We start from the raw sequence: 23,130 nt of genomic DNA, 5'->3' as shown, positions 1-23,130 counted from the left end.
GACGCATGCACATACATACGAATTATTAATACGTATGAAACTTTCCTAAGCTATGGGAAAACATTATTTCCTTTTTTATATACATTTAGAACAATATTTTTTAAAAAATTATAATTTTGTATGTTGATTTATATGGAATTTGTAAAAAAAAAAAAAAAAAAAAAAAACCGACACTGTGAAAGCCATAATTCAGAATAGTACGCAACACGATTACTAAAATATTTTTTTTCATATTACAAAAATATTTTCTTTCATATTACAAAAATATTTTCTTTCATATTACAAAAATATTTTCTTTCACATTACAAAAATATTTTCTTTCACATTACAAAAATATTTTTTTTCGCACTGCCAAAATATTTTTTTAACAAAATGAATACTACAATACTGTAGAACTGCAGAATGCAGGCTTTTACTATGAGAAAAAAATACATACAAATAATAAATTCTAATTTTCCCATAATGTCTTTTTTTTCACAATATTTTAATAATCTTAACTTGGAAGAAAACGTTTATAAAACAATGGTATGGTCTATGGGGAGAGGGGGGGGAGATGCACGGTATGCTCAAAGGGAACAAATGCGTATGATTGTTTCTGCATGTATGCAATATATAGTACGTCAACGTACGCATAAATGAGCAAATGTGTAAATACACATATGCGTAAAATTCACACGCACAAATACATAATTATTTCGCTACTAACAGATCAACATATTAAAATGCGAGACCTATCATACCTTCATAACATTTGTAATACATTCTAAGTGGAAGGTATGTGGAAACATATCGACAAAAACAAGATTTTTTATTTTTAAATTTTCATTAAGAAACAAAACATTTGTTATATTATTTATTAAAGTAATGGGATTGCATGAGACATATATTATTTGGTTAATAAGTTGATTTGAACTTAAAATGTTAAGAACACTATTAGACAGACCGCTCCTTGGAGGATCAACTATAACAATTATATTTACATTTTTTTCTGAAATATTTTTTATTTCACTTGCAAATAATTCCTCAACTCTTCCTTGAATAAATTTATATTGATTAATTTTATTTATCTCTGCATTTTTTTTTGCACTAATAATACTTTCTTCACATATATCAATACCAATAATATGTACATCTCCTTCTTTTATTTCATTAGCTGCACAAATGCTAATCGTACCTGTACCACAACATAAATCAAATATATAATTTTTCTTTTTCTTATATATATTTATATAATTAATAACTTGTTTATACAATATTTCACAACTACTATGATTAACTTGAAAAAAACATGACGGTGTTAAGAAAAATCGATTATTTAAAATTATTTCTTCTAAATATTCTACTCCCCACAAATGTTCATTTGGTGATTGATCAGAAGAATCATTTGATTTGTCATGTTCTTGTAAATATAGGGAAACGACTTTGAAATTACAAAAACTCATAAAGGCTTCATCCTTTTTCTTTGTTAATCTATTTATTAATAATTTTTTTATCTCTTTTTTTTTTTTTTGATCCAATGTATAGGTTTGAACAGTGATCATGAGCTCATTTCTGCTGTTGAAACGAACGACCAGCAGTCTCCAGACACCTGCGCAAGGGGGAAGAGGGAGAAACATAATGAAATTGGAGGCCACGGAAAGGTATGAATACACATCCGTATAATTATGTACATGTATGTATATATGTATACTCGTGTAAATGTATATAAGTGTGCACAAATGTAAATATGTTTACGTGCACACATGCGCACACCGCGCTTTCTTAGGGGAGCCTTACCGGTTTTATAAACCCTATCGAAGACGGGGTAACTGGAAACCTTTATTATATTTTTCATTTCGTTTACAACTTGTTTCATACAGGGGTGAATGTGAATACAGTCATCAACATTTTTAACTATAGGGTTTAAGTAATAGGATTGCTTCTGTTTCTTATTCCTAAGTTTAGTGCTATGTGATTCATTGATGGGAGATGCACTGTTACTTATATTATTTTCACTAAAATTACAATTATTATCGTCGTTCAAAATTTTATCTTCATTATTGTCATTCAAATATGTTCTAATCTTTCCAGTTACAAATCCAATTTCAACATTATTATTTTCATCATAAGAAATGGTAAATTCGCATTTATTCCTATAACTATTAATTCCTTTTTCATCAGGATATAAAGGGCTATCTATCTCGAAGTCATACTCTTCCATTTTTTTCTCTAATGATATTTCTCTGTAATTATTATTATTCATTTTGATATCACTTAGTACAGTTTTGTTCAGGCAGCTGTCCTTGCTCGTTTCGTTCTTCTTGTTTTTCTTCCCTCCACAAACGGTACCGTTGTTGTTCGTGCCGTTATTGCTGCTAATATTACTGTAGCATTTGTAACCGCTTCTTGGGTTACCATGTACTGTCATACCACTTCCTGCATTAGTACACCCATTTGACAGGTTCAGCTCCTCTTCAACAAGACTGGACTCCAAATCTCCGAACAACAAACTCTGCTTCATCCATTTACTCTTCAGGTTGCTCAAAATTTGATCTTTGCATTTTTCTAAAAATTTATGTTTTATTTTTATCTGATCTGAATAAGAATATTTGTAAAAAGGTGTTACATAATTTTCTATGCTTTTGTATTTTTGTGTTCTATTTAATTTCATGATACTTTGTAAATCTAATAATTCTTCTTCGTTATCTTCTTCTCTTTTCACATCATGGTTAAATGAGCTTTCCACCTTCTGTTTCTTCCTTTCGTGCTTGTCTTTGCTCAAGTTATTGCTCTCACTGCCGCTAATATTACTGCCATAGTTATGGCCAATGTTCTTTCCAGTGTCTCTGCTACCACGATTCACCTGACTATCCTCTGCACTACCTTTTCTTTTCTGAGAATATTTAGAAAACTTGTAAATTTTAATAGTCGATAAACTATCATTCGGATGAAATCGTTTATTTTCTATCAATTTTTCAAATATCTTCATGTCTTCAGAACATTTAAATTTAATATAAGCTAAGGGTTTATTATGTGGAACAAATGTATCACAAAAAGGAGCTTTAACATTATTTCTTAGCCATTTGTTTAAACTCTTTTTATTCATATATTTCAATGCAAAACTGAAAATACTTATTACATTGCTTTTTACTAATTTTGTATTCGATCGGCTATCCTTTATATTCTTTGAGTAATTATTCAATGATAAGGAAACGTTGCTATTGTTACTCCTTACCAAGTTTTGCAATCCCATTTCGACAATTGCCTCTTTATTATTATCCATGTTGTTATTCATTCGGTTCGATCTTCCTTTCGCTATTCCTTCAGCTAAACGTTTAGCTATGCTGCTTCTTACCCTTTTAGCTATACTGCTTCCTATACTTCTAGATGTATTCCTTCTTTCCCTTTTCGTCAAACTACCCTGTTTGTTTAACTCGTACACGGAGGAATTCTTTCCTAGAACTCCCTTAACTACGCAAAATTGTTTTTTCTGACTATGTAATACAAAAGAGGATAGTAAAAATAGCAGAAATTTACTCATTCAAAAGGTAGAGACATATATGTCCATCTGCATACGTATGGACACACGCATGTACAAATATATATTATGTATGTATGTGCATATACGTATTTGTGTATTTATTCACTTATTTATTTATGTATATATGTGTATACGGGTATATTTCTACTGTGCAACTTTTCCACCTATGCGTAGCTGTTTGCAGTCATGATAATATTCATGTGCACATGTTGAACTTACTTGCATATACATATATATGCATGCATTTCATGTATGGCATCTTAACTTACGCATTGGCATGTATATCGTATACGTATTCAAATGCACAACTATACATACATATAATTATGGATAAAAAAGCAATATTGTTCAAGTGATGTAAATATTACCTTTTGACATTCCTATTTAAAAAAAAATTAACTCATACGCCAAAAAATAAAAATAAAAAATAAAAAATAACGAAAAATGTAAAGCGTAAAATGTTAGTACAATAGATGAATTACAAAAATGAACGTTAAAAGATGGTAAAATTCAACAAAAATAAACAAGTATGTGAGGGAAAAACAAAAAGGAAATACTGTACTTACGAATAAATATACTTATAAACGTATGCTTAAGCTAATGAGAAGAAATACATACGAATAATATCGTCCCCCATCATACATAAATATATATATATATATGTAATTCTTTTCAAAATTTGATATATAAATATAATAATATACAATTTTTTGTAAATTTTTACGGACTTTTTAATTTTATCAGTAATGCACTAAAAATAGTTTAATAAAAAATATTTTTTCTTTTTTTTTTTCTTTTTTTTTTTTCTTTTTTTTTTGTTTTCAGATTGTTGTAAATTTATCTTTATATACAAATAGTTGAGATATAGAAGTTGCTAAGTGCATTTATGCATTCATTTTTTTTTTTTTTCTAAATTTTTAATAGTAATATTTTACACCTTTACATTGAGTTACCCCAACCCAAGCCTTCCTTTTTAAAGTTCAACCAAGCACATTTAAATAGATTGTATATATTTGTATTTTACTTTATGTACATCCTCTATGATTATATGTGCACGTATGTACATATATATATGGAAGTGTAAATTTCATTGCTTACATTCATTTATGTGTCCAAGAACCTCCAAATAAATGTGAATAAAACAAAAAGGCACTTATCAAGTTATTTCGAAAACTTTAATTTTGTATAAGATACAAAAAACTGAATTTATGAAATGTACGAGAAGGTTTTATTTTTATGTTTGAGCTATTCTGGCACTGCTTAAGCTATGTGAACTTATCGTAATATATACGTCTAGCAGATACATATAAATGTATTTTCCCATATATATATAATTATATAATTATGTAATTATATAATTATATTCATATGGGCAATGTGGTTAACAGCGCCACCTCTTTACTTATAGTGCTGCTTTTTTTTTTTTTTTTGTGAACTTTTAAAAACGAAATGCCCTAAAATACTTAGTAAAATTTACGCATATAAAAAAATTTCGAAATTTGTGAAGAAAATTATTTAATTATATTAACCGTAAGTAACTGTTTAATTACTGATATAAATTAATTCGGCTAATATTCCTCTATTCCTTTTCATACAAACAAAAAATGCGTTTATATATATATCATAATTTTGATTTTCACATAAGCATAAAATGTATTATAGAACAATATTTTCTCCCCCCCCCTAGCAAACGCAATTTTTACCTTACCTGTTCAGGTAAAATTTTATGATTTATAAAAATTTTTTAAAGCTATAATGATTACTGGATACACTAAAAATTAAAAATATTATATTTCACTAACTTCCAAATTTACCATTAATATTTTTCATTCTACATGAAAGGATAATAGGGATGATACATAAATGTGTATTATCACTTTTTTTGCGAATTTTATGACATTCTGACATTGTCATCTACTATTTTTTATTTTTTATTCACCCAAAGATGATAATAAAATAATGGTTTTACAATACACCTTACGATACATACAATTAAGGTTTTAAAAAAAAAAGGAAAATAAAAAACGGTAATAAACAAATTGGAATAAATAAAAACACTATTGTGTTATTATTGTGGATGCTCTTAATTATTTAAGTTGATATTTCCATGTTTCCTTCACAAATGCACACATTATATATAGCAAACAAATATAAATAAATCATTTGTTCGTCCTTTACCTGGCTAATTACGCTTTCGTACTCATATAAATATTGTGCAGTTTATTATAAAACGTTACACCCGTTTTTTGCGTTAAAGGAACTTGAAAAAAATACAATAAAGAAAAAAAAAAAAGAGAGTAATGAATGAAAGGAAGAACGAATGAGCGAACGCCCAAATGAATAAAACAAGTAAGACGTATCCCCTTTTTTTTTTTTTTTTTTTTTATTCCGTTCCCCATGTTCACTATTTTATAGTTTTCCATTACAATGAACGGTAAATAAATTTCCATAATTTTTAATATGAAGTTTAATATTTTCTTCTCTTTGTTATATCCCTGTTTTTGAAATTATTATCCTCATAATTTGCACCTTTTTGTTCCCATTAGTTTTTTATTTATATATCTTTCATAAGAGCTATTTCTTTCACTAGCCGTACTTGTACTACCCTTGTTATTCCTTTTTCTAGTGGAATTAATGTTTTCCGTTTTCCTACCTATGCTTCGCATTCTATATTTATGAGCTTCCCCAAATCTTTTTCTTAGTCTGCTTTGCTTGTTTTTCCTTCGTTTGTCCCTGCGTCTACTACTCCCACATCTACCTCTACTACTATTTTCACCATCACTACTCCTACTACTTACACTTCTCCTATTACTTGCACATCTCCTACTACTTGCACTACTCCTACTACTTGCACATCTCCTACTACTTGCACTACTCCTACTACTTGCACTTCTCCTACAACTTACACTTCTCCTATTACTTGCACTTCTCCTATTACTTGCACTTCTCCTACTACTTTCACTTCTCCTACTACTTGCACTTCTCCTATTACTTGCACTTCTCCTATTACTTGCACTTCTCCTATTACTTGCACTTCTCCTACTACTTTCACTTCTCCTACTACTTGCACTTCTCCTATTACTTGCACTTCTCCTATTACTTGCACTTCTCCTATTACTTGCACTTCTCCTATTATCTGCACTCCTCCCACTACTCTCACTTCTCCTCCTACTCCTACTCCTGCTGCTGCTGCTGCTGCTGCTGCTTTCCCCTCTTCTGCAACTCCTATTGGTTCTCCTCCGAGCACTGCCCCCCCTATGTCTTTCCTTCAAGCCAATTTTGCGACTTGTGTAATTCCTATGGCACCTGATTTCCGCCTTTTCATCATCCCCCCTGCGCATGTTATGATTTCTTTTGGTATATATTTTTTCATTTTTATTTTTTCTATAATTAATCCTTTCACTTGATAGTATAATCCTATCGCCACTATGTTTGCTACTTTTGTATGTAATTTGAATATTTGATTTTTCCTCTTTTTTTTTATTAAAATTGAAACCACGCGATTTGTGTTTTTCCAGGGGTAAATAGGTAATATATATTTTCCTCCCATAAAAAAACATATCGTTTTTTTGAAAAATTTTAGCTGAAGTTTGTTCATCATAAACATCAATTATGGCTTCTTTTAAAAACTTTCGCTTCGAGAGGTTTGCACAGTTATTACGATCGGTGTTACCCTTGTGGGTACCATCACTAGCTGCCCCTGTACCCCAACTACTGTTGAACATTTTTTTAGCTGACAAATTATAAAGTTGTACCTTTTTAATTTGACCACAATCTTTAAAAAAATCCACGATATCATTTTCATTACATTTATAGTAAATATTAGAGACTTTTAATTTGAGCATATTTTTTGCTTTCAACGGATTTTCTATTTCTTCATTCATTATTTTCATTTTTTGATTAATTTCATTCTTTTTCTTATCTAGATAAGATAAAACATTGTCAATATATATCCTAATTTTATATGTTCTTTTAGATACTCCTAAACTAATAATATCCTGATTTCGAATTTTATATTTTTTATGAATATCACATAGGGTATTATTTAATCTTGTTCTAGATTTCGATCCTACATCTACTAAGTAGAGATGATAATCTTTAGAAAAAAACAAGACACAGTGGAATCTGGATATAGATGGATTTAAACAGATAATATCATTATGATCATTTTTCCCGAATGATATATATACTTTTTTTTCAAAAAAATAATTTTGAGTTTTCTCTTCAATTGTAAAACTATTAGACATCCTACAACTAAGGGTTTCTGAAATTTCTTTTTTCGTTTCTTCAATTAATGTATCGTTATAACAAATATCATTACTCTCAACAATTTTCTTTTCATAATATTTTTCCTCTATACCAATATCTGCCACTAAATTTTTATCTGTTTGCATATTACAGTTTGTTATCAGCCAAGTATATATTTCCGTATTTTTTAATAAATCATTTCTTATGTTCATATAAATTCTACCCAACTTATTTTGTCCTTTTCTTTCAAGGACACCAAAAAAGAAAAAATCTTTTATCATATTTTTATTTTCGACTTTTTCCGCATCTTCAGTATTTACCTTATATATTATTTCACGACTACCCGTTTCTTTTAAATTATCTCTCATAGTTTCGTATCTTCGAAATTTATCTCGTTGTATCATCTCCATCCATGTTAACTTGTTCTTATTCCATTCAGGGTTCTGGAGAATAGTAAAAAGGGGAAAGAAGAACGATTTCATCAATTGGAGAAAATGGTGCAGTAGCAAGCAGCAAGCAGCGGGTGGACGGGTCGAACGAAAAAATGGAGCAGTAAAATAGGGAAGCACAATGGGGAAGCAAAATGGAGCAGTAAAATGGGGAAGCACAATGGGGAAGCACAGTGGGGAAGCAAAATGGAGCAGTAAAATGGGGAAGCACAATGGGGAAGCACAATGGGGAAGCACAATGGGGAAGCACAATGGGGAAGCACAATGGGGAAGCACAATGGGGAAGCAAAATGGAGCAGTAAAATAGAGCAGAAAAACGGGGAAGTAAAATGGGCCTGCTCACCCAAACGCCCCTCCCCCACGGATATGCCCAAACTCCCAAATACCAAACGCGCATATGTAGACACACATATACAAACATATACACATATAAACCTATGCATATATGTCTTTAAATTTTCTTTTTTTTACCTCACTTAGGTACTGCGAAACCCACATTAAATCGGGGATTGTCAACTTGTTTATAACATCAACGACGATCTCAAGCGAGTTTCGCTTCTCTTCTGTTAACTCCTTTTCGTCATAATATATTGTAGCATCATTTTGGAATAGTTCAATTGCTTTTTTTTCATTTATTAGTTTCACATGGTTATAGTTGGAAGAAGTGAAATCAGTGTTTTGCACAAAATTACTCTCAATCTTTTCTATATTCTCATATTTATTTCTTAAAAAGAAATAACAGTGATAGGGGGATATAAAATTAAAATCATTAAAAACTATTTCACAAATATAATAAAAATTTAAATAATGATGTGGCCCACTAAATATATCAATGGATGTAAATAAACATTCTTCTTTGTACTCTTTTTCATCAGGTATTACATTTTCCAAATGTTTGTTCATTTTGTTTTTTCTTCTTCTTCTTCCTCAGGTAATGATATATTTTTTTTTATAAATTCCCATTCCTAAACTGGTAGTATGGCCATCATTCGTCCTAAACAATTTTTAAATGACTATATTTGCGTTTAACGGAATTTAGCAAATTTGCGAATGGGCAAATTAGTACATCAGCAAATAGAAGAATAAGTATTTTTTTTTTTTATTTTTAGAGATATAATTGTACCTGCAAAATAAAAATATCTTCAATTCTTTTTTTCCCCTCTTCATATAGCTATAAATGTAGAAGCAAATTCTATTTTGGGAGATACATTACTTTCGTTCGTAAGAAAATAGAGGAGTTATAATACAAGTTCATCGTGCTATTATCCATTCGTCTAGTAGTTTGTTCAATTACCATTTGTTTATTTTTCTTATTTTGATTATTTTATGCTTATTTTGCTTATTTTATGCTTATTTTGCTTATTTTATGCTTATTTTGCTTATTTTATTCTTATTTTGCTTATTTTTTGCTTATTTTGCTTATTTTTTGCTTATTTTGCTTATTTTTTGCTTATTTTGCTTATTTTATGCTTATTTTACTTATTTTATGCTTATTTTGCATATTTTGCATATTTTGATTATTTTGCATATTTTGCTTATTTTGCTCATTTTATTTTTCATGTTTCGTTTTTCTTATTTTGCCTATTTGACGTTTTATTTTTACATTTTAATGTACACGGTGAAACGCAATATTCACAATAAAAAATTTTCTCTCAACATTTTCGCGTATCATACGAAGCACATCATATTGAGCTCATATGAACAGTATAACACATACTGAACAAATGTATATATCCACTGTTTACATCACTTGTTCGTATCATTTATTTGCCATTCCGTAGTTTACATTGTTAACCTGAGGTGTTAATATTTCAAATATGATTATGTGCATGAGCCTTTAAACCAAATTAAATATATCCCAACCATTAGTATTTGTTAAAAAGAAATTATTTTTAGACATCCCTTCTTACCCCGTCTTTTACGCGGCATTTTTGTTTTATTTTGAGGCGCATATGTGATATGTTATACATAATAGGTCATACGTGTTATGCCATATGTTATAGGCAATACACCAAAGTGTATAAGCCATATATCCTACCCACGATCGTATAACGTAGATTATACCAAATGTACATATCCCCTTAATGATTGGCCTGACAAAATACTTCCTTTTTCTATCGGAGAATGAGAACAAATTAAATGTGCATGGTATGAAAATCCCCCAAATAATTAAGTTGTTGAATAAGAATAAAGATATAAAACAAGTTGACTTAGATAACATACATATACAAATTATCAATAACATAAATTACATTAACCCACAAAAGATTACAAATAATATAGTATGTAATAATTCCAGAGGAAAAGAAGACTTGAAATCATTAAAAAAAAAGATATATTTTAATCATTTATTACTCAGTGAAATAGTAAATAGGAATAACAGTTTCCCATTGTACGAGAGTAAAGAGTGTACAAGTACCAACAATACAGAAGATGGGACTGTAAAATTTCATGAACATGTTAGCAGTCAAAAGGTAGTATACGGTAGAAAGAAATGGAAAATGGTCAAAAGCATAGGGGATAAAAGTAGTCATCCAAGTAGTTGTAGTGAAAGTTATAATCATAGTTATACCGAAACGTGTAATGCTTATAGTGATGGAAAAAAAAAGGCATTTCTAAAATCAGCGTCCAGTGTACAAAACGACTTTAATTTTGAAGAGGAGAAAACAAATAAGGAAATTTTTAAAACGTTCGAATTAACAAAAAATTATACAAGTTTCGTGTTAGATAATATACTAAGGCACATATGTACATATTTATATAATTATAAAATATTAAACAAAATAAATACAGAGGAAAAAAATGGGAACGAATTTGTTTCAGTATTATTAATATCAAATGTATTTCATCATTTTTTTAAGTTAAAATTTGGATACACATATATCGTACATTTTTTAAATGGTTTAAGTTTATACAGGATTAAAAAAGACATAAATGTTTTTACCCTTAATTTCGAGTTAATAGATCATTATGTAACAGAAACGACGGAGGGAAAGAACAACACTATTTTGGAAAAAGAATATGATGTGTCTTACATTATAGACTACCTAAGCACGTACACAAAAGGAGATGAGTACTGCAGCACTGATAATAATAGTAACTATGGGAGTAGTAACAATAGGAACCAAAGTGAGAGAAATAAAAGTAGTGCTACTACAGGCGAGCCTAATTTGAATGTTTACAGATTTGAAGAAGAAAGCAAAAAAACAATTTATTTCGTTAACTTAAAAGAGAATGTACTACTAAGCTATAATATAAATGATTCATATTTAAATAATTTTTTAAAAATAATAGCAAATAAATACAATGTCGAAAAAATAAGTTTTAGTAACTACTGTTTGGTATTACATATGTACAGCATGTCCAATCATTTTGTGGTTAATCTTTTTGACTCCCTTCCACTTTTATTTTTGAAAAATAAAACATGTACTAATATTAACACATTTATAATTTTACTAAATTCTTGTATATTTTTTTTAAAAGGGAAGTCTTTTATAAATACATTTCACTCCTTTCGTGTTTATTTTCATTCCAATGAATGTAACATATTAATTCAGCACAAATCCCATATCCATGTTTTAAAGGAAAAGATATATTCTCTAATTGAACAAATAATAAATTATTTCTTACTAAATAAGGAAATAATGAATAATAATCATTTATTACAAATATTGGAAATATTGTCTTTTATAAAATATAATAAAATTTTGTTTTCTTATATTTTCAACAAAATAAATAATAGTCTTTGCTTATTGGACAAATACCAAATTTTTTATTTTATTAATTCTTTATCCAATTATTCTATAATTAATAACGATGCAAAAAATAATATATATGTACATACACTTAAAAATATTGATCAATATTCCAACACAGAAGTAAAAGAGCTAGAAGAATATTTGCGAGTGAAATACTGAACAAGTCAGGTAAACCACAAGAACTAGATGAGTACACTTGTTTGAAAGCGGCATTTTTTATATACTTACGTAGCACGTGTACGCTGTTCTTATATCTATATAAGGTGTAAGTATATAGATATGTATATGGTATATATAATAGCAAGTATATTGGTGTGGGCATATATATACAAATTTTAATTCATATGATGGAATTCACAAAAACATACGCATATATCTACGCACGTGTGTGCGATTCGTTTAAGTTTAAAAAACAGAGTACATGATTTTCATTTCTTGTGCATACTGTGCTTAACGTACTATGATAACACGTAAAAAAAAAAAAAAATTTTAATTTTTCATATTTTTTTATATTTTTTCTATGAAACGATAGTTTGGCTTCATAACAAAAATTTTTATAAGTTTGAAAAAATAAATTTTATTATTTCCCCTTTTTGGGACTACTTGAGGTTTTTCTCTATTCGAGCTAAGCGTGTCAACACAGTGGATGTTTTTACCCGTTTTACTATCACTGTTATTATTAGGGGTGGTATTGATCGTTGTAGTAACAGTGGCCATGTTAGTAGCAATAGTGGTGGTCGCGCTAGTAGCAATGAAAGTGGTCATGTGTGTTGAGTCTGTTGAAGTTGTAGTGGAATTGCTGTTGCTATTAGGAACATTACGATTGTTCCCAAGAGGGCTGTGATTTACGGCATCTTCAGATGTACTGCAAATGTTTTCTTTTGCTGCACTATAAAATGGTCTTTTCAAATTTTTATTAAAAATTTGTTTTAAATAAATATTAAATTCTTGTAGATTATAAATATTTATATTGTCGTCTACTATTAAATAATATGGATATGGTAGAGCGCTTTCAAATATGTTTTTCACTTCATTCTGTAAATAAAATACGCACATATGAAAAAAGGTACATAATAAATACATATGAATAAATGTACCCACATACACACACACATGCATACATACATTTATACGTATACATATTGAAAAGACTGTTTCCCACTGTAACAATTTAGTTTTTCTTTTTCTTTTTACTCCTTCTTTTGCATCTATTTTACAAGCTATTTTCTTCTTTTTTTTTTTTTTTTTCCTATTTTTACCTTATTTATAAAATTAAGAATTATTCTGAACTGTTCAGAATTATCCACGAATAAATATAGAGGACAATTATGCAACATAACGGAATATATACTGTTAAAAATACTTCTAATATATTCTTCATTGAACATTTTTTTTTGTTTAATTAAATATATATAAGTATTTTTGATTACTTCATCATTTATTATATTGCTCACATTTTTAATATGACTAATTAATATTTTTAAATTAGGGAAAATTTTAATATCGTTTAAATCAATTTTGTAGGATATAATGCTATAATAGAACTGCATGAATGCATCATAATAATTATTTGAAAATAAAATATGAAAATCATTTAAATCGTATAAGCATATTTTAGATAAATACACGGGATTCATGTTATAATATAAATTACTTGTTTTGTAAATGTTTTCTAAACATTGTTCAGAATTATTTATATATATACTACCAGTTTCAACATCATTTTTTTCTCTTTTCCCTTTTCCATTATTTATTTTATATGAATATATATTTTTTATATTATAATTATTTTCATAATGTAATATATCTTTATTTTTTTTAAAAACACTTAAATTTTCAAAATACCAGTCATATATATTAGGAAAAAGAGCTTTTTTTTTTTTGTAAAATTTTAAGGAAGTAAACAATATTCCTGGTTTCTTAATATGAACAAAATATGTTCCTTTTGACTTCTGATAATAATATTCTCTAATGTAGTAATTAAACAACTTTCTTATTTCATTGTAGTTTGTTGGCATCTTTTCGTGAGTGAACATAACAATATGTTATGTGCTATGTGTACTAAGTACCATGGAACGTATCAGCAGTATGCATGTGAACTTACGTACGCAACGCATACAAACGTAAACAGGTAATTATTTATGCAAATTAATATGCATCTACATGTACATATACTTACATACATACAAACGTACCTATGTGTATTTTTTTTTTTTTTTTTTTTTTTCTCCCTTTTGAAGTCTTGTTCTTCTCTTGCTCCCATCGCTTTTTTCTCACAAAATAAACGAGAACAAAGGATTAGCGAACTACAAATTATGCTTACCCTTTTCATGAATCATTCTCCATTTCTATATTATATATATGTATTGGTATTATACAAAAATATATTTGTACTTGTGATCATTTTGATTTTCCATTATTATTTCTATTAAACTTATTGTGCCAGCTTACACATAATAACAAGAATAGTTTTTATTTATTTCACGCTTAACGTCAATATAACATATTTTTTCCCCTTGAAATAAAAAAAAATAAATTTATGTTTCCTAAGCTGTAATGTAAAGCTTGTTTTTCCACGAGGATATTTTCCTTCCAAATTGTCTTACTATATTAGACACAATCTAATATTTCTTATTTTATTGTATTTTTTTAAAATTATTATTAAGTCATTTTCTTTTCTTATCCTCTAAATAATAAGTAAATTTTTGTGTTAATAATGAAGTAATTTTTAATCATAACACAAAATAAAAAAAAAAAATAAAAAAAAAAAAAAATAGGAACTTAATATAATAAAATATGTAAGTAATAATATATAACAAACAAAAGGAATGTATGTAATGATTTTTTAAATGTTGAAAATAAAGTGATAATAAAACAAAAGTAAAAACTCAAATTATTGTAAAATTAAATAAAAAGGAGGTTATTAAAGTGTAACAATAACGTATATTAATGTAAATAAAACATCCTTAGGTATCGTATTTATGAAAAAGCAAATTAAAAATTTAAAAAAATATATATAATTTTAAAATAAATTATAATATTAAAATAAAATATAATTTAAAAAATACGTGAAAAAAATATAAACAAAATACCCATAACAAAATCTTAGAAATTTAGGATTATATTGTTTTATGTGTAAACATCAAAACATTCGAAAAAAGTATATAAAAATGTGTTTTCCCTATTTTGTTTTTCATTTTATAACGTTTAATCGTCATATGTGCTGGTAAACATATATATATATATGTGCATATATAAATATGTTTACATATACATTCATATATGTATACATATATATGTATACATATACATTTATTATTCATACATCAAACATATATACACGGCAGGAACGGATCAAACAAACAACAATTTAATTATAAAAGGTTATCATAAAAAGGAACAAAAAAAAAAAAAAAAAAATGCATTTAAAGCGTTATGAATATTTCTTGAAAGATTGTAAAAATATATATAAAGTAAGGAAAAATTATTATTACTTGTTAATACGGACAGGAACGTTTCGACATAGCAAATTAATGTTTTTAAAACATAACTTGCACAACGTTTTATGTAACTTCTACATTCAATTTAATTTTTTTTTTTTTTTTTTCTAGCTTTTTTATGGATCCATTCAAACGTTCTAATAAATTAATTTTTCGCAATTATTACTACTATTTTTTTTTTTTTTTTTTGAATTATTTTAGCCCTTGTTGCATATTAATAAATGCTTCGTGTTACAATTTTTAGTCATATTTTATCTTTTCGTGATTATAAGAAATTATAGTCATTATATCCCTTTAGAAGTTAATGCTATTTCTTTTATTTAGTTGGATTAATTTTGTATCTAGCCTACTAGAATATTTTTTTTTTTTTTGTTCACGTTTACTTAATTTTTTTTTTTTTGCTTTCCTTCTTTAATAATATGGCTTTTCCATCAAAACGGGGGTAGTGTGTGAAGCTCTTTTTTCTTCCCCCCAGAAGGATGCTTCAGGATCTAACATTTCATCTTTCCTTGTGGTGGATTTACCATAAACATCTGCTTGGTCCATTTTATCATATTTTTCATTCTCAGTTTTTTTTTTAAAAAAGAAAAAGGAGGAAGCAAGAGCCAAGATTCCTACTCCTCCAGCTAATCCAATGATTATTAACGTTTTCTTATTATTTGAATTTCCTTCGTTGTATTCATACTCTTCTTTAAATTCATCCTTTATTACTACTTCATTATTTTCCTTAATTTCTGCTCTTTTTTCTACACAATTACACAAATAAAAATCACAAGAACTGTTGGTAATTTTTTCAGGTTCACATGGGCAATTTAAACTGTCCTTATTATTTGAAATAAATATTCTAGGTAGTACAATTTTTTCCCCATCAAGACTATATAGTTTTACATTCCCCGAGTTTCTTTTCAATTCTTTTTCGATTTCATTTTTATAAATATCACAGGGAAAATCTTCTTGTACTTCCTCTGGGTGTGATAAAGCAGTTGTTGCAATAAAATCTTTATTATTAATTAAACATGTTGGTTTTACATTAAAAATAAAGCATTTTTTATTTATTTTATCATAATTACCCCAGTTAAAACCTTTTCCTTTGCTCTTATTAAAATTAGCATTAAATGCTCCTACTGGTAAAAATGCTCCTTTAATCATATCCGGATTGTTGTCTCGAAATCCTTGTTCTAATTTTTTATAGTCCGTCATATTTTCTTCGTATTGTGTAGGTTGATCCGAAGCACTAGCTTCAAAAACAATTCTATTACATTCGGTTAAATTATCAGCATCAAATGCTTTAACAGATGGAATTTCTTCACAATTCCCATCGACCCATAAACCAAATTTAGCAACACCTAAACTTTTACGAGGGCACTTAACATCCCAATCACTGACCACATTTTTGCTTAAATATGCATAATGCTTAAAATTGTCCGTTTTCGCTGGTTTAAAACAAAACATAGTATCTTTATCTGCAGCATCCTTACTGCAATATCGTGGACCTATATTTTCTTGTGCTGATAAATATAAAATATAACATGTTTTCGTATTTTCATCATAAACAGCTGGATGCCTATATGATGTATTTAAATCATCTGATATAACAAAACTTGATGCATGTTTTGAGCATAAAGATAAATCATTTAAATTCATAAGATCCGCATGTTCTTCATATCTTTTTCTAAGTACTTCTATAGTAACAGGAGATATGTGATCACCTGTAGCTGGGAAAGCGAAACCCCCTGACTTTAAATTTCTATAACCGGTAGCTACTGGAGTTAAAAAACCTACATTCGAATTTTCAATAATAATACCTTTTCCAAATACTGGACATTTCCCACCTGGTATTCTATATTTTGAATTTTTGACTTCTGCATCTTCACCTAAATCAACCCTAACACCTGCTCCATGTGTTTTTTCTACATCATATTTTTCCATATATTTCTTCCATGGATTACTCATACGTGTACTTCTTTCAACTACTTGTCCTTTTTCTATTAATGTGCCACCACTACCATTTAACCTACCGTGTTTTGCATTTCTTGGGCTGGCATAAACATGTATTAAATATTGAGTGCTCAAAAGTAAAATGTAGTATAATTTCTTCATTTTGCTTAAAATAAATATAACTGAAAAAATTATGTACTTTTAATTTAACGCATTAATTTGGGAAAGCAGCTACCATATAGCTATAAAATAATTATGATGTACTTATGTATACATGTATTATGCACATCTATATATACATATACATAGAAGTGCTTATAAATATATCCACATGTACACTTATGATAAACTCCTAAAAAAATTGTATAAAACCCACTCCAATTCTATGGTTATTCAAAAAAAAAAAAAAAAAAAAAAAAAATTAATTAAATAAAATTAAATAAAATTAAATAAAATTAAAAAAATTTGACAAATTAAGCAAATTTAACGAGTAAAATAAGTTATATATGACAAATGAGATATATAGGTGAAATAAGTTAAATAAATTAAATTAAATATTTTTAATTTTCCTCCTTTTTTTTTTATTAAGTACACATGTGTTACACAAATAATCTACTTTATGGAAAATTATACTTTTATAAATATACTACACATATATCTTATAATTCAAATGGCAATGTGTAACTATGATTTTTTCTTTTTTTTTTCTCTTTCTGTTTCTCTTTTTTTGCACTTAAAGTTTTTTATCTTGTGCATTAAAAATAAATAGATCTACTTTAACTGCTTTTATATTTTCTTAATTCAAATAAGAGATTCTCCAAAAGAAGAAACACAACAAAGAAAACAAATAAAAAAAAAAAAGAAAAGCAGAAAAAACAAAAAAAATAAAAAAACAAAAATAAAAATAAAGAACTTAATTAAATTTTTGAGTTACAAAGCAAGTTTTTTGCTTAAATTTTTTTTTTTTTTTTCCATTAAATTTCTCATTTAAAAAAGTTCAAGTAAAAAACAAAAAAAAGAAAAAAAACGAATAAAAAAATGGACAATAAGAAAAAAACAATTAATTTTTATATTATTTTGTGGATAATACACAAAAAAAAAAAAAAAAAAAATTAACGTGGAATAAGAAAAAAGAAAAGAAAAGCAGAACACAAACAGAAAGAGTAACAACTAGAGTAACAACAAGAGTAACAACAAGAGCAACAACAAAAGTAACAAATACAGCAACAAAACAAATCGAACTGGTTCTATTTTTTATTTTACAACAGTTGCATGCTAGAACTGGAGCTAAATCACTCAACAATAAAAAAGTAAAAGGAAAAAAAATTAAAAGGCACAAGAACCATTGAATTTAATTATTTGTTTGGTAACAAATATATATGATCAAGAAAAGAAAAAAAAAAAAATCGAAAAAAAGAAATAATGTAATTATGAAATAATGAAATAAACAAATAAGTAGATATTAACAGGTATATATGTACATGTGTACATTTGTACATGTGCATATGTGTATATATACTAAAATGGAAAATTTTAAAAAGAGCAAGTTGAAGTATAACGTCTTATAAATTTTTTTTTCTTTTTTTTTTTTTTTTATAACAGTATTGTTAAAATATGTTACTTTTTTTTATGTTATGTACCTTTTTTTTTTCAAGAATGAAAAAGTAATAATTTAAGCTTTTTTATTTCAAAATTATAATTTAATACCAAAAAATTAATACTATTTTACACATAAAATTTACACTATTTCAAATATGTGTACATAAGTATAGCATAGGAAGTGACCACATGCAATATAAAAGTGAAAGTTCAGTATATATATATATATATATATATATATATATATATATATATATATATATATGTATATGTACATACATATATTACGTTAGGTTAAATATAAAGGCATATTTTTTAATCCCTCTGTACAACGGCAGAACATATATAAACATGAGCATAATTCTTACACCCCTTTTTTTTTTTTTGCTAACCATATTTTAAAATATTTTACTGTGCCTATATTTTTTCTCTTTCTCTATAAAATGGATCTGAATAAAGCTACACCATTTTTTTATAGTGCTTATTTTGATAGCACATGCAAATGGAAAGAAAAAGAATAAGAAAAAAAAAGATAAGAAAAAGCATAATTTTTGTTAAAATTATTTTATGTTAAATCTTTTTTTTTTTTTTTTTTTTCCCTTTTCTTATATATTTTAAGATACCGAATAGTTTTTTTATTAAAAAGGAAAAAATTAAGTGAAACAAACTCTTTCTTACATATTTGAAATCTTAGTTTTGTTGAAGGACTAATTTATTATTTTTTTTTCAATTTGTGAAATTATTCAAAAAAAGTAATAAGCCTATATAACATTTTTATAGACCCATTATGCAACTTGCATGTTTGGGATATAAAACATATATTACAAATTAAAAAAAAAAAAAAAAAAATGTATGTTCTTTAAATGGGGAAAAAAAGAAAAAACAAGTATTCACCTTTTAGAGTGTTAAATTAGTTAAGTCATGTTTCCACGTTCTCTTTTTTTTCTCCCATTTCGCGTTTTACATTGTCCTTTTGTTTCCCTCTGAATTTATTTTCCTCTTTATGCAAGTAGTGATCTAATATCTTGTAATTTATTTTACGGGTTAATAAAATAACATCAATTTTTTTTATTAACAAAAAATCAAATAACAAAAAAAAGGTACTATCAAATGTGATAAAGGGGAAAAATGTTCGAGCAGAACTGTAGTCAAATTGTAACAACTTTTTTTTTTTGTTACTACACATTTTGCTACTACACAGTTTTTCAAATAAGAAAAGACGCACGTATACATACGCAAGTGAGCAAAAACAAAAGCATACGAACACGCAAACACATATATATACGCGCATAAATGCATATACATTTTTCTGTTAAGTACAGTGTACCTCATAACTATATTTTAAAAATTCGAAAAAGATGAAAAAATTCTCATGGAAACACAAAATTACTGATGAGCTAGCTACATTTGTAAATTGTTGTGTTCATAAATATTTAAGGCCATACATACACATGTGTGTACTTTAAAAAAAAAAAAAAAAAAAAAATTTCGATTTTTTGAAAAATATATTTTAAATTGATATTATTTAGAAGGGACATCAAATCTTTATTCCAACATTACAGAAAAAAAGGGACAAAAAAGGGACAAAAAAGGGACAAAAAAGGGACAAAAAAGGGACAAAAAAGGGACAAAAATGGGAGAAAAATGGGAGAAAAATGGGAGAAAAATGGGAGAAAAATGGGAGAAAAAAGGAAAAATAATTAACGGTTAATAGCTAATGATAAGAATGTTCACAGAGAAAAGGACAAAATGCACAAAATGTATAAAATGTACAAAATATGCAAAATTTGCAAAATATGAAAAATATGAAAAATATGCAATATACGCAAAATACGCAAAATATGCAAAATACGCAAAGTATGCAAAATATGAAAAATAAACAAAATAAGCAAAATACATAAAATATACAAAAACAAAGCAATAAAAGGAAAAACTGGGTGGGAGAAAATTCCAGTCATTATAAAGTGCACACCTTGGTACATGTAAATATTTTTTTTCCAAAATGGACCAGCGAAAACGTCTTTGTATTAATAATTGGAGTGAACGGTCAGTTGGAGGTACCGCTTCTTCGGATGGACTAATGTATTACTCAAATTAGCTAACAGTTTCATACGTGCCATTAGAAACTGCCAACGGTGAAAAATGGAAAGGAGGTTATAATACACCTATTTAAAATTATATTTTCTCATTCGTATGAGATGCATAAAAGCCAATATAAGAGCTAAAATGGATGTTATGATAAAAATAACTCCTAGTAAAGTTGTACTAAGATAAAAATTGGAATTGGAAATAACAATTATTTTCGTATAATTAATTTTAAAATTGTTCTCAATGTAAATATAAAAAGGAAATGTTAAAGGGCCATCAAGTATTGCATACAAACGTTTAACATAATTAAATGCTGAAGGTATCATCCAGTTTATGAAATGACTATTTTCAATAGCATTTCCTGCTTTGTTATATTTTAAAGATTGAGGCAAGACAACTAGTTTTTCATTAGTTTCATTATTTTCTTGTAAAATATATGATTGTATTTCTTCATCCATCCAAAAATAAACTTTATTTTTATATAAATTAACAAGTATAGGACTAGGATTTTTAAAAAATTTTCTAAAATATTTTATTGTTATGTCTTCTACCTTTTGTTTTAATGGTAAAGAATTTGGAAATGGTGCTTCATCAGGTTGACTATCATAAAACATGTAATTGTCTGTAAAAACATTCCATTGCAATATACCACACGGATGTAATAATTTATTTACACCTTCATGCTCATATGTAATCAAGGGAAAACATTCATTCAGTTCTTCCTTTTTTAAAAATATATTTCCACTTAATTGTTCTTTTTTTAAACTCGTTATAAACCCATTATGATTCTGTTGAATACCATGAATTTCATAATGGACATTTATTTGCCCTTCAAGTACCTTCAAATGTTTATTTCCATTACAGTGTTCATGTGTTACTTTAACTATTGTATATTTCGTATAAGACTGATCTTTATATTCATATGGGATTCTACATTCAGTATATCGTGAACTCAATAACAATATGTTAATACCAAGTATTAAATTAAAAAAAAAGAGAAATAGTAAAAATGATATCGTTGCAGAATACTTATGCACCCATATGGGTCCAACCACTTTTTCTATTCTATACCATTGTACAAATTTATAAATAAAATTTATATATTTCGAGTTTTTTTTGTAATATAATTTTCCCTTTTGGGGGGGAATTTCACTATGTTCTTTCTTTGGGTTCGTCATGTTAAACCTCCTTCCTTCGCCAACTGCTTGCGTCACCCCAATTGTACATACGAGTGTGTATATATATATATGCGGAAGTAAACATAAGAGTGCACACACGAAAATGTATATATAGGTTTATTTATGGAAGTTCACATATGCGTGTATAAATTTTCTTAAAATCGCATATGCCCGTACAAGCGTTATTTCTCGCTAAAGACAGTGAAAATTATGCAATATTTGTCAGTTTCATCATCATCGGTTTTATCATAATTTTTTATATCATAATCAGCTTTATCAAAATAAAAATGTAATTTAAACATAAAAAAAATTTTAAACATGTTTATCCAATAATAATTGCATTTTTCCATATATTCAGACGTATTGTTTTTTTTTTTTTTTCGTTGTTAATTTTTAAGGAGAATATGCTGGATAGGCCCCTAGCTTGAAATATAAAATTTTGTTCGTGTATTGCGCAAGTGCATAATTACACATGCATATACCTTTTTAACGGCTTCGTTTTCCTTGTTATCTTTCTTGTACTATTTTTTTTTTATTCTTCCACTTAAAAATTTTCCATTTATAAAAATTAATAATGCACTAATATTTTTTTCGCAAAAAAGGGAAATACAACAAAGAAAAATTATAACAAATTTGCAAAAATGAAAAACAAGAAACGAGAAAGGAGAAACTAAGAAATAATTGGCTAGCAAAGATAAACAACTAATTTGATCTGAAAAAAAAATAATAAACTAATTTTAATAATTTGCTTTTCTCCTATTTTTCATTTTTTTTTTTTTTTCTATTTAATCGTATATATATTTTTATATGAATATGCATTTTTATAATCATACTTATGTGCACTTCTGAATG

General features: G+C 27.1%; 6 protein-coding genes across 6 annotated transcripts; 1 reads left to right on the top strand and 5 right to left on the bottom strand.

Moving 5' to 3' along the window:
• Nucleotides 1-734: 734 nt before the first annotated feature.
• On the bottom strand, nucleotides 735-3,520 carry MKS88_002937 (RNA (uracil-5-)methyltransferase; the record flags this gene model as incomplete). The annotated part of the gene is made up of 2 exons (XM_067215990.1): nucleotides 735-1,588; nucleotides 1,777-3,520. 2 exons carry the CDS (start codon nucleotides 3,518-3,520, stop codon nucleotides 735-737), a joined length of 2,598 nt encoding a protein of 865 aa, XP_067073513.1.
• A 2,516-nt stretch (nucleotides 3,521-6,036) lies between these two features.
• MKS88_002936 (FHA domain-containing protein) lies at nucleotides 6,037-9,120 on the bottom strand (the record flags this gene model as incomplete). The annotated part of the gene is made up of 2 exons (XM_067215988.1): nucleotides 6,037-8,211; nucleotides 8,689-9,120. The coding sequence occupies 2 exons, from the start codon at nucleotides 9,118-9,120 to the stop codon at nucleotides 6,037-6,039; spliced, it is 2,607 nt and encodes an 868-aa protein (XP_067073512.1).
• A 1,181-nt stretch (nucleotides 9,121-10,301) lies between these two features.
• On the top strand, nucleotides 10,302-12,134 carry MKS88_002935 (uncharacterized protein; the record flags this gene model as incomplete). Its single annotated transcript, XM_067215987.1, has 1 exon — nucleotides 10,302-12,134. One exon carries the CDS (start codon nucleotides 10,302-10,304, stop codon nucleotides 12,132-12,134), a length of 1,833 nt encoding a protein of 610 aa, XP_067073511.1.
• A 348-nt stretch (nucleotides 12,135-12,482) lies between these two features.
• Nucleotides 12,483-13,993, bottom strand: MKS88_002934 (uncharacterized protein; the record flags this gene model as incomplete). Its single annotated transcript, XM_067215986.1, has 2 exons — nucleotides 12,483-13,010; nucleotides 13,235-13,993. 2 exons carry the CDS (start codon nucleotides 13,991-13,993, stop codon nucleotides 12,483-12,485), a joined length of 1,287 nt encoding a protein of 428 aa, XP_067073510.1.
• A 1,893-nt stretch (nucleotides 13,994-15,886) lies between these two features.
• MKS88_002933 (apical membrane antigen 1) lies at nucleotides 15,887-17,575 on the bottom strand (the record flags this gene model as incomplete). Its single annotated transcript, XM_067215985.1, has 1 exon — nucleotides 15,887-17,575. One exon carries the CDS (start codon nucleotides 17,573-17,575, stop codon nucleotides 15,887-15,889), a length of 1,689 nt encoding a protein of 562 aa, XP_067073509.1.
• Nucleotides 17,576-21,177: 3,602 nt separating this feature from the next.
• On the bottom strand, nucleotides 21,178-22,278 carry MKS88_002932 (LEM3/CDC50 family protein; the record flags this gene model as incomplete). Its single annotated transcript, XM_067215984.1, has 1 exon — nucleotides 21,178-22,278. One exon carries the CDS (start codon nucleotides 22,276-22,278, stop codon nucleotides 21,178-21,180), a length of 1,101 nt encoding a protein of 366 aa, XP_067073508.1.
• Nucleotides 22,279-23,130: the final 852 nt, after the last annotated feature.

This window comes from Plasmodium brasilianum, chromosome 9, assembly GCF_023973825.1.
Source record: "Plasmodium brasilianum strain Bolivian I chromosome 9, whole genome shotgun sequence".
Classification (NCBI taxonomy): Eukaryota; Apicomplexa; class Aconoidasida; order Haemosporida; family Plasmodiidae; genus Plasmodium; species Plasmodium brasilianum.
The sequence above is the reverse complement of the archived record's forward strand: the minus strand, read 5'-3'. Positions and strand labels throughout refer to the sequence as shown.